The 17,643-nt window shown below is 50.3% G+C and overlaps 1 protein-coding gene across 8 annotated transcripts in view; it reads left to right on the top strand.

The window, feature by feature from the left end:
• ARHGEF9 (Cdc42 guanine nucleotide exchange factor 9) overlaps positions 1 to 17,643 on the top strand; it is a 155,071-nt gene that overhangs the window by 114,806 nt on the left and 22,622 nt on the right. For 7 of the 8 annotated variants that reach the window (XM_043974170.1, XM_043974177.1, XM_043974174.1 and 4 more), the window contains exons 6-7: positions 6,756 to 6,885; positions 17,084 to 17,269. In XM_043974170.1, coding sequence (XP_043830105.1) covers positions 6,756 to 6,885; positions 17,084 to 17,269 — 316 coding nt within the window. The remainder of the gene's footprint in view (positions 1 to 6,755; positions 6,886 to 17,083; positions 17,270 to 17,643) is intronic. The other variant, XM_043974172.1, reaches the window with a different exon arrangement.

The raw sequence follows: 17,643 nt of genomic DNA, 5'->3' as shown, positions 1-17,643 counted from the left end.
GTGTGTGTGTGTGTGTGTGTGTGTGTGTCGGGGGGGGGGTCATAGCAAGGCAGATGGCTGGGTCCAAATGCTTGTGCTGGTTAGGCTCTGGAGTCTGGATGGATGGATGGTTGCATGAATGGATGGGTGGGTGGGTGGATGGGTGGGTAGGTGGACGGATGGATGGATGGACAGATGGACAGATGGAATGAAGTCAGTCCAGGGGGCTCAGAGACTGAAGTAAATAACCTAAGCAGCTCTGCTGGAGGTGCAGACAAAGCACTAGAGATGGGGTCAGACATAAGGAACAGAAAAGGCCCAGAGGACAGAGAGTGTATTGGATGGTGGTAGAGGAGATAAATTGAGTGGAGCCTGGACCCAGGGCCTGAGCCCCTGACTTACACAGTGGGTTTATAGCCTCTGTTTACTGGTCCCAGGGCCAGGGAGGGAGAAGGAGAAGAAGCCAACCTTTATTTCATCACTTAATGGTCACATGTTTTGCCCACTTTTTTCTTAACCTGTAGAAGAAAAAAAAAATGGGTGGAGAGGAAGCCGCTCTTATATATAGAAACAAATTTGGGGGGAGAATGTGGGGTGTGTCCTCCCCCAAACCAATCAGTATGAGCCTCAGGGAAGAGTTCAGGGCTCCAGATCACATCTACTCCTTCTGGTCTTCAGAGGACTGGCCGCCCACAAAGCATCTCCTTGTTCCAGGATCTGCTGAGAAAATCCAGATGTTACAGTTGCTATAGGGACTATAGAGGCAGTGGATTGGGGTGGGGGTGACGTCGTTCACATCCTGTGGGCTGCCTTAGGGAAGGGAGCAGAATCTGGCACAAAGGCATGCTGGATGGACGCCCTCCCTTGCCATTGACCCTGCAGTGGTGGGATTCTGGGAGCCAGCTGCAGCAGGCTCCAGAGAGCTCTTGGGGGCTAGTTTCAGTCTCCCACCAATCAGTTCTTAACTCCTAGTGGCTCAGTACTCAATTTGCTGAGGTTGGGGAGTGATGGGGGGAAGGGGGGCAGAAATGAGACTTCCTCCAGAGGTAGTGATCCCAGGCCTTCCTTGCCTGCTCAGCCTATATTTTGCCCAGCTATGTCTTCCCCTAAAGCCCCTACAGAAGCAGAAAGGAGCAGCCCAGAACCAAGACCCATTTTGTATTGCTCTTTATTTCATGGGCTCTTCAGTAAATGCCCCACTCCAGGGAGACAGGCTTGTGAATCAGCAGCTAGACTGAGCCTCAGGAAGCATTCTTGGTCTGTGACAGAGAACTCTTCAGAATGATACCAGCCAAGGAGAGTTCACCAGGGATTGTACTCATTGGGTATAGCCCTCTTAAAGTCACCTTTAACCCCACTGAGATAAGAGAGGAGGCCTTTTGTAAAGGAGCCTGCAGATACAATCACCAAACTTTGCAAATGTGTTTTTCCAGTAGCTTGAAGAACACAGAACTAGAATTAAAATCTTACAACACAGAATGGCGAATGTTGATCGGAAGAGATCTTAGAGCACAGAATAGCAGAACTACAAGATCCCCTAAAACAGAATGGCTCAGAGGGCTGTTAGAACTGAGAATATCAGAACTGGGAGGATCCTTAGAACCTAGAATCTCAGAGCTGAGAGGAACCTCAGAACATAGAATATCACAGCTGGAAGAGGACTTAGAACATTGAGTATTAGACCTGGGAGGGACCTTAGAACATAGAATATCTATGGTGGAAGGGACCTTAGAACATGGACTACTAGGTCTAAATAGGCCCTTAAAACAAAGTATTCCTAAGCTGGGAGGGCCCTTTAGAACACAGAATGGCAGACCTGGGAAGAATCTTAGAACATGGAATATGAAAGCTGGGAATAACTTTAGAACATAGACTATCATACCTGGGAAGGATCTTAGAACCAGAACAGAGAATGCTGAGACTAGAAGAGCCCCTACAACAGAGAATGTCAAGAACTGCCTTTAGGTTATACATGTTTTAGGGCCCTGGGACCTTCCCCCTGGATAATGCCTCCTTGTAGCCCCAGTAGCCAAGCTACTCTTTCCATAGTCTTGTCTGTGGGCCAGCCTTAAAGGCATGGAGAGGCTGAGGGTGGGACTAGGGGAAGACACTGAGAGGTCACCATGGAAGAAGGCCTCAGGGTTGCTGGGATGGACCCCCAACTAGGCTTCATCCTATCAGGGTAACATCTAGTGAATGTCACAACCTCTTGGAAGCTCAGTTTCCTCCTAGGTAAAATGAGGGTCAGGGTGGGGGGAGAGTTATTTCTGAAGGTTCCTTTCCACTCTAGAGCCAAATTCCTTTAGACATTTGAACTGGAGAACGGAGCCTACAACATAACCTGATTGAGCTGGAGGGAGCTTAGAGGTGCTCAAGTGCTAACCCCTCATTTGACAGAGGAGGAAACTCGAGTCATCAAGATGTCAGACAATTTGCCTACAGTCACACATTTGCTCACCAGTGCCTGACCCTGTACCAGGGGGCCTGCCCTCATGGAGCTTACTTTCTAAGTCCAAGGAGATGCCAAGCACATTCTTGGGGGAGCCAGGGCTTTCCGATTTCAAGTGCTGGTCTCTCTCCACTGTGCACTGCTGCTTCTTTGGTTGAGGCCGTTTTCAGCCTTGAAAACAGTTGAGAGAGATGCCCGCCTCCCCAACCCACCTCCCCCTCCCAGGAGAAATAGCAGGAGAGGCTCCTGCTCCGTTCTCCAGGCTAGAAGCTTACTCTTGCTGACACTGCCCCAAAGTCCTGCCTGGAACGTCTGTGATTTCCATGGTTATCATTGGAGTTGGCGGCTGATGCTGCTGATGGCTCCACCAGCTGACAGCCCCCTGTGCCCTGCTGGGCGAGGACAGTCACCTGGCACTTTCTGGAAGAGATAGGCAGGCAGCAGGGGAAACGGGGACACTCAGTCTCCATGTTGCCTGCTCCTACTTCCTTTCTTCTCAAAGGGCCCCTGAATGAGGGACAGAGCTGGGGAGGGCACCTCCTCTCTTTCCACTCACCACCGTAGTTTCTCTTAGCCTCGATTTCTTCATACATAAGATAATGAATGGGACTTGTGATAGTCGATGAAGTACCTCCCAGCTCTGACATTCCCTGTTCTAAGGGCCCTTTATACCTTTGACATTCTCTGTTCTAAGGTCCCTTCCAGCCCTGGCATTCCATGTTCTAAGACCCCTTCCAGCTCTGACATTCTCCTGTTCTAAGGTCCCTCCCAGCTCTGACATTCTCTGTTCTGACATTCCATGTTCTAAAGCCCCTCCCAGCTCTGGCATTCCATGTTCTAAGGCCCCTCCCAGCCCCGACATTCCATGTGCTAAGGTCCCTCCAAGCCTTTACATTCCATGTTCTAAGGTCCCTCCCAGCCCTGACATTCCATGTTCTAAGGTCCCTCCCAGCCCTGATATTCCATGTTCTAAGGTCCCTCCCAGCCCTGGCATTACATGTTCTAAGGTCCCTCCCAGCCCTGACATTTTCTATTCTAAGGTCCCACTCAGCCCTGACATTCCCTGTTCTAAGGTCCCTCCCAGCCCTGACATTCTCTATTCTAAGGTTTCTCCAAGCCTTTACATTCCATGTTCTAAGGCCCCTCTCAGCCCTGACATTCCATGTTCTAAGGTCCTTCCCAGCCTTTACATTCCATGTTCTAAGGCCCCTCCCAGCCCTGACATTCCATGTTCTAAGTTCCCTCCCAGCTCTGACATTCTCTGTTCTAAGGTCCCTCCCAGCTCTGATATTCCATGTTCTAAGGTCCCTCCCAGCTCTGGCATTCCATATTCTAAGGTCCCTCCCAGCCCTGACATTCCATGTTCTAAGGTCCCTCCCAGCCCTGACATTCCATGTTCTAAGGTCCCTCCCAGCCCTGACATTCTCTATTCTAAGGTCCCTCCAAGCCTTTACATTCCATGTTCTAAGGCCCCTCCCAGCCCTGACATTCCATGTTCTAAGGTCCCTCCCAGCTCTGACATTCCATGTTCTGAGGTCCCTCCCAGCCCTGACATTCCATGTTCTGAGGTCCCTCCCAGCCCTGGCATTCCATGTTCTAACGTCCCTCCCAGCTCTGACATTCCATGTTCTAAGGTCCCTCCCAGCTCTGACATTCCATGTTCTAAGGCCCCTCCCAGCCCTGACATTCCATGTTCTAAGGTCCCTCCCAGCTCTGACATTCCATGTTCTAAGGTCCCTCTCAGCCCTGACATTCCATGTTCTGAGGTCCCTCCCAGCCCTGTCATTCCATGTTCTGAGGTCCCTCCCAGCTCTGACATTCCATGTTCTGAGGTCCCTCCCAGCCCTGACATTCCATGTTCTGAGGTCCCTCCCAGCCCTGTCATTCCATGTTCTAAGGTCCCTCCTAGCTCTGGCATTCCATATTCTAAGGTCCCTCCCAGCTCTGGCATTCCATGTTCTAAGGCCCTCCCAGCCCTGACATTCCATGTTCTAAGGTCCCTCCAAGCCTTTACATTCCATGTTCTAAGGCCCCTCCCAGCCCTGACATTCCATGTTCTAAGGTCCCCCCCAGCTCTGACATTCCATGTTCTAAGGTCCCTCCCAGCTCTGACATTCCATGTTCTGAGGTCCCTCCCAGCCCTGACATTCCATGTTCTGAGGTCCCTCCCAGCCCTGTCATTCCATGTTCTGAGGTCCCTCTCAGCCCTGACATTCCATGTTCTGAGGTCCCTCTCAGCTCTGACATTCCATGTTCTGAGGTCCCTCCCAGCCCTGACATTCCATGTTCTGAGGTCCCTCCCAGCCCTGTCATTCCATGTTCTAAGGTTCCTCTCAGCCCTGACATTCCATGTTCTAAGGTCCCTCCTAGCTCTGGCATTCCATGTTCTAAGGTCCCTCCTAGCTCTGGCATTCCATATTCTAAGGTCCCTCCCAGCCCTGACATTCCATGTTCTAAGGTCCCTCCTAGCTCTGGCATTCCATGTTCTAAGGTCTCTCCCAGCTCTGACATTCCATGTTCTAAGGTCCCTCTCAGCCCTGACATTCCATGTTCTAAGGTCCTTTCCAGCCCTGACATTCCATGTTCTAAGGCCCTTCCCAGCTCTGACATTCTCTGTTCTAAGGTCCCTCCCAGCTCTGGCATTCCATGTTCTAAGGTCCCTCCTAGCTCTGGCATTCCATGTTCTAAGGTCCCTCCCAGCCCTGACATTCCATGTTCTAAGGTCCCTCCCAGCTCTGGCATTCCATGTTCTAAGGTCTCTCCCAGCTCTGACATTCCATGTTCTAAGGTCCCTCTCAGCCCTGACATTCCATGTTCTAAGGTCCCTCCAAGCCTTTACATTCCATGTTCTAAGGCCCCTCCCAGCCCTGACATTCCATGTTCTAAGGTCCCTCCCAGCTCTGACATTCCATGTTCTAAGGTCCCTCCCAGCTCTGACATTCCATGTTCTGAGGTCCCTCCCAGCCCTGACATTCCATGTTCTGAGGTCCCTCCCAGCCCTGTCATTCCATGTTCTGAGGTCCCTCTCAGCCCTGACATTCCATGTTCTGAGGTCCCTCCCAGTTCTGACATTCCATGTTCTGAGGTCCCTCCCAGCCCTGACATTCCATGTTCTAAGGTCCATTCCATGTTCTGAGGTCCCTCCCAGCCCTGTCATTCCATGTTCTAAGGTTCCTCTCAGCCCTGACAGGTTCCTCTCAGCCCTGACATTCCATGTTCTAAGGTCCCTCCTAGCTCTGGCATTCCATGTTCTAAGGTCCCTCCTAGCTCTGGCATTCCATATTCTAAGGTCCCTCCCAGCCCTGACATTCCATGTTCTAAGGTCCCTCCTAGCTCTGGCATTCCATGTTCTAAGGTCTCTCCCAGCTCTGACATTCCATGTTCTAAGGTCCCTCTCAGCCCTGACATTCCATGTTCTAAGGTCCTTTCCAGCCCTGACATTCCATGTTCTAAGGCCCTTCCCAGCTCTGACATTCTCTGTTCTAAGGTCCCTCCCAGCTCTGGCATTCCATGTTCTAAGGTCCCTCCTAGCTCTGGTATTCCATATTCTAAGGTCTCTCCCAGCTCTGACATTCTCTATTCTAAGGTCCCTCCCAGCCCTGACATTCCGTGTTCTAAGGTTCCACTCAGCCCTGACATTCCATGTTTTAAGGCCCCTCCCAGCCCTGACATTCCATGTTCTAAGTTCCCTCCCAGCTCTGGCATTCCATGTTCTAAGATCCCTCCCAGCTCTTACATTCCATGTTCTAAGGTCCCTCCCAGCCCTGACATTCCATGTTCTAAGGTCCCTCTCAGCTCTGACATTCCATTTTCTAAAGCCCTTCCCAGCTCTGACATTCTCTGTTCTAAGGTCCCTCCCAGCTCTGACATTCTATGTTCTAAGGTCCCTCCCAGCTCTGGCATTCCATATTCTAAGGTCCCTCCCAGCTCTAACATTCCATGTTCTAAGGTCCCTCCTAGCTCTGGCATTCCATGTTCTAAGGTCCTTCCCAGCTCTGGCATTCCATGTTCTAAGGTCCTTCCCAGCCCTGACATTCTCTATTCTATGGTCCCTCCCAACCTTGACATTCCCTGTTCTAAGGTCCTTCCCAGCTCTGACATTCTCTGTTCTAAGGTCCTCCCAGGCCTGACATTCCATGTTCTAAGGTCCCTTTTAGCTCTGAGGCCCCTTGCAACTCAAATGTTGGGTGATCTAAGGCCCCTTCTTGCTCTGACATGTGCTTTGTGTTTCCAGGTCCCTCTCAGCATTCCACACAAAGTGTTCTTCGTCTTTCCCCTGCCCTGATGACATGATTTAACGTAAGCTCCCCCTCTCATGTCTTCACAGTGACTACAGGTATGTTGCGGCAGCTCTCGCCGTCATGAGGAATGTGACCCAGCAGATCAACGAGAGGAAGCGGCGACTGGAGAACATTGACAAGATTGCCCAGTGGCAGGCCTCAGTCTTGGACTGGGAGGTAAGCTCTTCCCAGGAATAGTTGGGGTTGGACCCAGAATTGGGCCTCACCTATCCCTAACCTGTGCAAAAGCAGAAAAAGGAGGAATGCAGTGGACATGTGGCCTAAGGTTAGGTAAGGAGGCATGTGAGGGATAGTAATGAGGTCTTTCAGGAAGAGAGAGAAGCAGCTTCATTATTATCACTTTCATTTCTAGACTGAGATGTAGCCCCATCTTACAAATAAGAAAACTGAGGCACAGAAAGAGAATGTGACTTCCCCAGAGTCAGACAGCTAATAAGTGTTAGGACCAAGATTCAGATCCAGGTCCCATAAATCCCGATTCATCTTTTGTCATAGAATTGTCTAATTCCAGAGTTGGACCTCCAAGAAAGCACTGGAACCTGAGGACCCAGGTTCACATCCTAGCTCTGATGTGTATTCCTTCCCCTCCCTGGGCCTCAGTTTCCTCCTCTGTAGAATGAGATTGGACAAAATGACTTCTGAGGTCCCTTTCACCTCTGTTGTCATTGTTGTTGTTTGGTGAGGCAATTGGGGTTAAGTGACTTGCCCAGGGTCACACAGCTAGTAAGTGTCAAATGTCTGAGGCCAGATTTGAACTCTGGTCCTCCTGAATCCAGGACTGGTGCTCTATCCACTGCACCACCTAGCTGCCTCCCCTTTCACCTCTGGATCTAAGATTCTGTGTGTGACCTTGAGCAAGTCACTTCTCTTTCCTAGGTCTCAGTTTTGTCTCTTGTAAAAATGAGATGTTTGGACTAGATGCCCCTGAAGTCCCTTCCAGTTCTAGGTCTGGGATCTAAGTGTGACCTTGAATAAGTCACTTCCTGTAGAGGTCAGGGGGGCGGGGAGGGAGGGAGAAGGAACGTGGAGAAGGTATATCAAACTCAAATAGAAGTAGATCCCTGCAGGCGGCATAATGACTTAGAAAACCACAAATTGCCATTATCTACATTGTATTGTCTTTGTTAAGCATTTCCTGATGACATTTGAAGCTAGTTCCCCTGACTAGCAAGCAGTGGGTATGATACCTCGGGATTTAGACAGTACTGAAATGTGCTATTCTCAGAACCAGTTGTCTTGATCCATTAATGCTAATGGCAGCCGTGCAAGAGGCCTCCAGTAGAGTGCCCTGGAGATCTGTGCTTGGTCCTGTGCCACTTAACATTCTTATTAATGACTCACATCAAGGTGCAGATGGTACACTTCTCAGATTGGCAGATGACACACAGCTGGGAGGGAGGGCTAACACACCAGATTTCAGAGGCAGGATCCATAAGGATCTTGACAGGCCAGAGCATTGGGCTGAAGCTATAATGATAAAATGTGCTTGGGATAGAAAGGAAAGTCTTTCCCTTGAGCTCCAAAATCAGCTGCCATAAGTGGAGGCTAAGGGAGGGGTAGTGAGTCAGGACCTGGCCTGTAAATGATCTGGAGGTCTTAGTAGACCTCGAGCTTAACCTGAGTCTACAGCATGATGTAGCAGTCAAAAAAGCTATTGTGTTCTTGAGCTACATCAAGAAAAGCCTGGATTTCCAGGAATAAGGGGGTGACAGCTCCCTTCATCAGATCAGGAAGCATCATGTCCAGTTCTGAATACAAATGTTTAGGAAGAGCATTGATAAAGTGGAGAGGGACCAGAGGAAGCAACAAGGCCAGTAAAGGACCTTTGCAAAGTCTGTACCATACGATGATGAGCGCGCAGGGGGATTCGAGTTGTCCTGCAGAACCAAGAGCAGTTGGTGCTTAATTTCAAGAGGAGAAGCTTCCTGAGGATTCAAAGATGGTGGGCTCTGGCACAGTAGATAAAGCACCATCTCTGGATTCAGGAAGACCTGAGTTCAAATCCAGCCCCAGACATTTGACACTTACTAGCTGTGTGACCCTGGGCAAGTCACTTAACCCTCATTGCCCGGCAACAACAACAACAAAAATAAACAAACAAATGAACAAAGGTGGTGGGTCCTCCTTCTGGGAAAGGCTGGACAACCCCTTCATCACTTGTGTCACAGGGGAGATCCTTTCCTCGTGTGGTTTGGATTAGGCAGGCAGTGAGGTCCCAGTTCTGTGATTCTGAGTGCAGACTGAGCTGTTGGCTCCAGGCTTCCTAGCTACCCACCTTTGGGCATCTCTGAGAATTTTTCCCAGGGGCCTTACCTATACATAGGAAATAGCTGGGAAGACCACACAGGCCTTTACAGACATTTTGCCTGTGTCGATTTAGAGCTTGCTCTCTGGTTCTGTTTGAGCAGTGTTCTGCTCGAGTGGCTCACTTCTCGATGTTCTTAGCAGCAGCATGGTCTAATGGAAAGGGCATTGGATGGGAAGCCAGAGGCCCTGGCTTCACATTTGGGCTCTCTGACTTAACTTTACCATATTGGGTAAGTCACCCCACATCTGATGGGCCTTGGATTTCCTCCTCTGTGACGTAACTAGTGGTGTCAAATTCAAATAGAAACTGTGTGGCATATTGACTCAGAAGGCTACAAATTTAACATGCTTAAATGTGAAATTGTATTTTTATTTCTTTCGTTCAACATTTCCCAATGCCATTAGAATCTGGTTCTGGTCTCCCTCTCGCTGGCCGAGAGTCTGTCACCTCTGGTATACATGACCTCTACCCTCTGGGCCACCTCTAAAACCTCCCCTCCTAAAGCCTCTTGCTAACTGGGGCTTCTGGGCCTCTTTCTTTACACCCTCATGCTATTGCAGTTTTCACCTCCCGTACAAAAGAGAGGATCCATGAGGGTTGGAGAAGCCAGGTAGGGTAAGGGGGTTGCTCACTTTGTGCCTCTGCCCTCTCCCTCTAATTCACCCTTCTCATACTGCCCACTACATCTTGTTGGACCTCCAGACGTGTGTCCTTCTGCTCAGAAATCTCAATGGCTCCCTATTGCCACCCTAAGTAAAGTTTGATCTCCTCTGCTGGAGGAGGCCCTCTCTAATCTGGTACCACCTTCCCTTTCCAGCATTTAGTGCATATCACTTTCCTCCATTTACATTCCAGTCAAACTAGACTCTTTGATGTTGCCCAGACAGATTCAGCACTTCTCCTGTTGCTGTGCCTAGAATCTTCTCCCTCCACACCTTTGGTCTACAGCATGTCAACTTGGCCCACTGACTCCCTGCCCCTCTGTTAAAATCTAGTTCAAAGCCATTTCCTGTAGAAACTCTTCCCTGATCATAACTCTTGTCAGTGACAACTGTCCCCCTCCCCTATCCCAGGAGAGTGCTTTGTACTTCTTTAAGGCACCCATGTTGTAACATGGGGTGCTCTAGTTATCCATCCTTTAACCCCGTCTCCCTGCTAGATAATGAGGTCCATAAGATAGGCACCAACCCATACCTCCTCTTTGTATCTCCCTCCATGTCTAGCACAGTGTTGTGTACCCAGTGGGCATTTTCACATGTTTGTTGGCTGGATTTGAAATGCTTTCCAGCCCAAGTACTGAGAAAGCTGGAACCAACGAAGGCAGACTATAAGCTCTTTGAGTATGGTTGCCTGGGAGGTCTAAGGAAGGGGAGAGGCCAAGGAAGGTTTCCATTTGTCTGAAAAAGATCAGGACCCTTGAGTATACTATAAACTCGAGGTGAGTTCACACCATTGAGTGTGCTGTAAGCTTGGGGTGAGTTTACACCGTTGGGTGTACAATAAACCATAGTGTGAGAGAGCAGCCAGGAAAACTAACAGGAGGCATTTGCTTCCATGGGTGAGGAGGTGATGGTCCCAATGCCTGCTGCCTTGGTCAGACCACAGTTGCTTTTTGTACTGGGGGCCACAGCTTAAGAAGGATGTTGCTAAGCTAGAGAGAACCAAGAGAAGGGCAGCTGGGATGGGGAAGGGCCTTTAGGCCCTGCCATGTGACAGCAGGTTGAAAGAGTCAGGCATGGTTAGACTTTAAGTCAGGGCAAACTTCCTACCAGTTAGAGTTGTCCCAAAGTGCTGGATGGGCTGCCTCCAGGGCTGGTGTGTCCCCTGTCCTTGGAAATCTCCAAGAAGGGGCCAAATGACTGCTCCTCAAATATGTTAGAGTGGGAAGTCCTTTGGGATATGAGTTGGTATGGGTTGTACTAGAAAGTGGCTGAGGTCCTTTCCAATTCTCCACTTCTGTGATTTGTGGTCAGGGCCTCAAAGGATGATAGAGAAAGGAGGAAGAACTGGCATTCCAGGTTAAGGTGTGATGTACTAAGACTTGAAGTTTCAAGAGCCCAAGCTGAGTGCTGGCCAAAGTGAGTGGTCTGGTTTCTCGGGATGAAAAGGGCTATTCAAGGGAGTTCTGAGGGGCAAGACTGGGAAGATCGTTTGTGACTTGAATGTGCTGTCAAGGTTTGTGTTAGAAACAGCGACTTGCAATGACAAGTCCATCAAAGGCAGGTACCTCTCAGGTACACGCTGAGCTGCATTATTTAGTGTTTTGTTCTTGTAACCACAGAAAGAGCCAGGAATAATGGCATTACAAATTCATCTCACAGACCAGAGCCGTCCAACCTGACAGGCCATAGAATAACATTACCCAGATGGGAGAGGCTGGGCATCCCTCCCAGGGAGGAGGCGGCTGTGCTACCATCGAACTAGAGACGCAACAAAATGTTCGTGTTGGGAAGGACCTTAGAACAGAGAATTGAGAATATCACAGCTGGAAGGAGCCTCGGAAGCCCGGCATGTCAGAGATAGGAAGGATCGGCCTGACTGCCCTGGGAGGGAGTATCCAATGTAGAATATCAAAGCAAGGAGGGACCTAGAACAGGGAATGTCAGAGTTGGGAAGGATCTTAGAACATAGAACATCAGGGTTGGAAGGGCTCTCTAAATACAGAATATCTGAGCTGGGAAGGACCTTAAAACATAGAACCTCATCACTGGTAGGGGTCTTAGAACAGAGAATATAAGAACTGAAAGGGATCTTAGAACATAGAACATCAGGGTTGGAAGGGCTCTCTACATACAGAATATCTGAGCTGGGAAGGACCTTAAAACATAGAACCTCATCACTGGTAGTGGCCTTAGAACAGAGAATATAAGAACTGAAAGGGATCTTAGAACCTATAATGCCAGAGCTCCAAGGGACTTTAGAACACAGAAAGTCAGAGATGAGAGGGACCTCAGAACCTGGACTATCAGTGCTGGGAAGGACTATAGAACAGAGGAGGTCAGAACAGGCAAGCGCTCTAGAACTCAGAATGTCAGGGCACACAGATACCTTAGAACATAGAAGTCCTTGATTTTGCAAATGAGGAAATAGAAAAAGCAGAGTTGGGTCATTGTGGATGGACTCGGGAGCCAGAGTGGAAAGGACCTCCAGGTTGGTCCTGTGACTCCTTGCAGTTTTGTCCAGGGCCAGGGCTGGGCCCCATCCTTAATGACTACATCCTACCTTCCTGGGCTATGAAAATACAAGTAACTGCCAACAGCCTATCTAATAACATCTCCCTAGCTCAAAGGCTTGTCCAGCTAGGCCTGCAAAGGGTCTTCAGAGGCCATCTAGTCCAACCCTTGCATTTTATAGAAGAGGAAACTGAGGCCCACGAAGATTTCAAGGTGGAAGGGACCTCAGAGACAATCTAATCCATCCTCGCATTTTACAAATGATTGACCATAATAATGGCTAACGTTTCTGGATTATTTGAATATTCATAAAGCTCCTTTCATACTTTCTCTCATTTGTTCCTGATGACAATCCTGTAAAAGATGAAAGGGATTGGTGTCCCCATTTCATAAAATAAGAAACCGAGGCACAGAGAGGTTAAATGTCTTGGTCATATTCACAAAGCTCAAAAGCATCAGAAGGAGAATTGAAATGATGATCTCTCCTCTTCTCCTAATCTGTTTTGTTGGGTTTTTGTGGGCCAATGAGGATTAAGGGACTTGCCCAGGGTCACACAGCTAGTAAGTGTCAAGTGTCTGAGGCTGGATTTGAACTCAGGTCCTCCTGAATCCAGGGCTGGTGCTTTATCCACTGCAGTGCCACCTAGCTGCCCCCACCTAATCTGTTTTTTACTTTCTGCCCTGAGTGCAATTAGGGCATGGGCAAAGTGAGTTTTCAAGGCCTGTGAGTGGAAACACAATGCCCCATCCCCCACCCCACCCCCACCACAACCTCCTGGAATCAAGTGGTTTAAATTCCATGTCTTCCCCAAAAGGAGAAAGAGGGAGGCTTCTTAGAGGTGCTAGAGTTTGGCATAGTTACTGAGAATCAAAGAATGTCACAGTTAGAAGGGGCCCTAAGAGGCCAGCACTGAGACTGGAGCAGGTGGTTAGTACTACAAAGGGCCCTTAGAACAGAGGGCAGGCTGGGAGGGCTCCTAGAACAGAGAAGGTCAGAGCAGGGAGGGGCCTCAGTCCCAACCTCATTTTCCAGAAGAGGAAGCTGCAGTTGATTGGTCACTCAGCTGTAACTCCCGCCCCTGCCCCACTTCTTTCCTGATGCCCCATACCACTAGGTAGTGAGCATCAGGAAGCCCCCAAAATCCTGCCTGACCTGTTGGGATCAGAGTCAAGGGAATCCAGTGTGGGTCACCCCCACTGTCCTGGAGAATGTCCAGGTGGGGCCTGAGGCCCCAGAAGCTCTGCCCTATCACCTCAGGGCTTCCATTTGTACTCAGCTTCCCTGTTGGGCAAGCAGGTAGAGGCCTGGTGGATGGCAACTCTGAGAATCCTCAGGGGGAAACCCATCTTCCTGTCTGCCCTCCCACTGGCTCCCAGATGTTTCTGGTTGTCAGAAGCATCCTCATATTAATTTCAACTTCATTTACCAAATGAGAAAGATCAAAGCCTTTAGTTTAATCTGGCTGGCTGGGAGGAAAGGGGTGGGGAAAAGAACAAGAAGCTAACCTTCCCTGTACCCAAGAGCTTCTGCCTGGGAGGCATGTGCTGGCCTCCTTGGGGCCTAGGCAGAGAAAGCATACGATCACCCAGCAGTAAGTCCAACCCCCTCATTTTACAGAGGAGGAAACTGAGGCCCATGAAGGTTATGTGACTTGCCTTAGATCACACAGCTAGTAAGTGACTGAGCTGGAATTGGAACTTGGGTCTCCGGACACACACACACACACACACACACACACACACACACACACACCTACCTCCCCTACCCTCCAGTTCTCCCCTGCTTGAGTCCATTTGCTTTCAACTCAGAAATTCTCAGACTCCATTCCCTCTGCCTCTAGACAAGCTGCCCCCCTAACTGGGCCTGCATGAAGGGGAATTCCTGAGTCCCAAATGAACAAGGAAAGGAAATAGTCAATTGTTCGGCTAAGTAGCAATCAATAGCCAGGCCCTTGGGGGGGGGGTACAACCACGGGAAGAGCCTGCTCCTGAGGCCTGCAGGCTTCTGGGAAATTTCCATCTCTCATTTCCCTGATGCTGGGACAATTCCATGGAGCTGTCTCTTTGCCACTGTTCACACTCATTAAATCCACTTGAAAAGAAGAAAGAGGGAAGAAGGCCCTGACAGCTGCTTTTTGCTTCCCTTCCTCCTAATGTTTGTACCAGGAGCCTGAGGTTCCAGTGGATTTTGTGTGACTGCAGAGTTCTCTCTGGCTGGCTCCCCCCTCCTCCAGCTTGCTTGTGCAAATCCCCTGGGCCTGTTCCAGTTTACCATTGAGTGATTGGCTCTGGGATAGGAGTTCCAGAAAACAAAAGGCCAGGCGTGGTGGAGGCTGATTTGAGAGCTCCGGTGGCCTGATGAGGCATCCTCCTGGGACCCCGAGATCAGATGGGGGACTATATTGATTTCCCATTTGACTTCCCTGATGACATCAGACAGCACAGGGAAGAAACTAGAATTAAATCATAGAATTAAATTGCAGAGCTGGGAGGGAAGAACTTAGACACCATCTAGCCCAGTTCCCTCCCTTCTCAAAGGAAGAAATGGGAGCCAGGGATCCCCGGCCAATGCTTTTTGAGGGTGAGCATATTTTACGTCCCTTGGAAGAAATGGCAGCCAATTTCATCATCCTCTGTCCTCCAGCCTTGTGAGGTCCCCAGGGGTAGCACTCTGGGGCCTAGCCAAGGAGCTTCATAGAGAAGCTCAGTCAGTTCTCTCACCTTTCTTCCCTCCATTATCCAGGCCCTAAATACAAAATAGATCAATCTCTAGTCAGATTGCAATGTTGGCTAGAGGTATGGGGTGGGGAGGATTGCATTTGGAGGCAAAGAATTTGGATTCGAGCATTAGCTCTGCAAATACTCCTCATAGGACCTGGAACAAGTCTCTTGCCTTCTTGGGGCCCCAATTTCCTCTTTTTTGCTTGGTATACCTGGGGGCAAAGGTAGTGGGTGCACATCACCTGGTGTGGCTTGGGCAGGGGGTGGCTGAAGGACCTCGTATGGCTTCTGCCAGGCCAAGGAGTCTGCGAAAAGGGCCAGAGGCCACCCAAAGGGGAGGAATAGTACCAAGAGGAAGGCCTACTCTGGGGCCATTTGGGGGCTATTGGAACTGATCACCAATGGCTGGAGCTAGGATCATCCAAACCCTTGGTTTTACAAATGAGAAAACTGAGGCCTGGAGATGGGAATTTGTCCTAAGGTCTTATAGCTTTGAATGGAAGAGCTCCACCCTTTGTTAATGCCAGGATTCCCTTGGAGTCATCATGCACCCCACACATTCTCTAATGTGCATCTCTTCCACCTGCATTGCTGACATTGGAGCTGCTGCCTGGCAGCCTGCCCGGTGGACGCTCAGCCCTCCCTGCCAGGCCCTCCACGCCTCAGGGGCTTCACCACTTGGGATTCAGTTCATTAAGAGGAGATGTTAACCGAGTTCCCAGGTATCCTCCCTCCTCAGCTCAGAGCTCTGGACTCCAGCCCAGAATGCCCATTCGGCTTCTATTAGGGGAAAATGTTTTCAAAAACGTCTTTGGACTCACTTAGAGCGGGGAGGGGGCAGCAATGAGATGTGCCCCAAAGATCAGGGGCCTTGGTGTCCACTGGCTTTGGGTTCTAGCCCTGGTTTTGCACTGATGAGCTGTGTGACCAAGGATAAGTCCTGTCCTCTCTGTGGGCCGCGGTTTCTTCATTTCTAAAATTGGGTTATGCATGATAATCTACAAAATGCTATCCTCTGCTGCTCTGAGGCCCCTCCCAGCTCTGACATTCCCTGTTCTAAGGCCCTTCCCAGCCCTGACATTTTCTGTCCCAAGGCCCCTCCCACTTCTGATTGACATTCCCTGTTCTAAGGCCCCTCCCAGCTTTGCCCTTCAATATAGGCCCCTCCAAGGTTCTGAGGGGCCCCTAACTTGAGGGCCTGAGTCTTCCTTGGTTCGGGACTTGGAGCCTGGGAAGTTTGGTCTCGCCGGGGCATCTTCATCCAGGGATGGGACCACTAGCTGCACATCGTTCTGTGTGGCTGATGGGAGCAGGGAGGCAGTCACTTGGAGCCTCTCCGGTTTTAATAAGCAGATTGTAATTAACCAAGGGGAGTGGGGGAAAGCCCAATTATGAGAGGCTGAGTAGATTCTCCCTTTCCCTGCCCCGCTTTTCTCATCTGGAAAGGAGAAGGCCTCTACCATCTGCTCACATGTACGCTCACTTGATCGCTCTCTGACCAAGGTGGGCCACATCCTTGAGCCTCAGCAGCCTTGGGAGAGGTTCCTGCAGCTTGGGTGGGGCAGGGAGGGCAACAGCTCTTGCTTACGGCTCCCACCTCTTCCTCTTCCCTCCGTGGCTCCCCCCGCCCCATCATGAGGCTTGGTTATGAGAGCCTGCCCCCAGGATGCTCTGCTGCAACAGAGTGAAGGGTGCTCACCCCCTCATTTCTATCTCAGTGAAGCTGCAGGTCACCAAGTTTGATCCTGCCCAAGAAAGGAATCTTTTCTGACCTGACATCAGCTGCAGGGCTCTGTTACAGCATCCCCCTTTCTGTTCCCCAGGCCCAGTGTGATAGAGTCCTGAAGTGGGAGGAAGAGACCTGGGTCCTAGTTCCATCTCCTCCACTTATTAGCTCTGTGACCCTGGACAAGTCCCTTCCCTTCCCTGGGCCTGTTTCCTTCTCAGTAAAGTGAAGGATTTGGACCCAATGACCTTTGAGGGCCCTGCCAGTGCTAGATCTCAGATGCTCAGTGTGACCTTGGACAAGTCCCTTTCTCTCCCTGGACCTCAGTTTCCTCCTTTGTAAAATGAAAGCATTGCTTCTCTGTTCCATCTCAGGGGACTGTAGTTATAACCCTCCAGGCCTCTGACCTGACTTTGTTTCCCTTAGGGGGAGGACATCCTGGACCGGAGCTCAGAGCTGATCTACACCGGGGAGATGTCCTGGATCTACCAGCCGTACGGGCGCAACCAGCAGAGGGTGTTCTTCCTCTTTGACCACCAGCTGGTCCTCTGTAAAAAGGTAACCCAGCTCCGGGAAGCTCCTTCTCCTGCCTCCCTGGCGGCACACAGCTCGGTGAGAGGGCTGGGCACTGTGGGGGGTGGGGGGAAGGGGGAGCAGAGAGGGGGGAGGAGGGCGGGGGCACCCAAGCCCTAGCATCCCTTGCTGCAGCTCACCGTGGGTCTCCCCACCCCTCTTGGTTCATGGCAGAAATGGCCGAGGGGAAGGCCAGGGTCAGGGGCCAAGGAATGCCAGAGTCCAGACAGGGCCAGGTTGGAGAAGTCTTGTCTTCTTTTTCCTCACTGTGTAGTAGCTCTTTTTCCTACCCAGAAGCCTTTGTTCTCTCCCTGATCTCCTTTCTTATCCAAGTAGGCTCTTCAATTAGGCAAGGCCTCATTTTCCTCCTCTGGATGAGACTGGTCTATGTTAAAGTCCCTTCTAACTCCAAA

Source organism: Dromiciops gliroides, chromosome X (genome assembly GCF_019393635.1).
Source record: "Dromiciops gliroides isolate mDroGli1 chromosome X, mDroGli1.pri, whole genome shotgun sequence".
NCBI lineage: Eukaryota > Metazoa > Chordata > Mammalia > Microbiotheria > Microbiotheriidae > Dromiciops > Dromiciops gliroides.
Note: the sequence above shows the minus strand (reverse complement) of the source record. Positions and strands in the feature narration are given on the sequence as shown.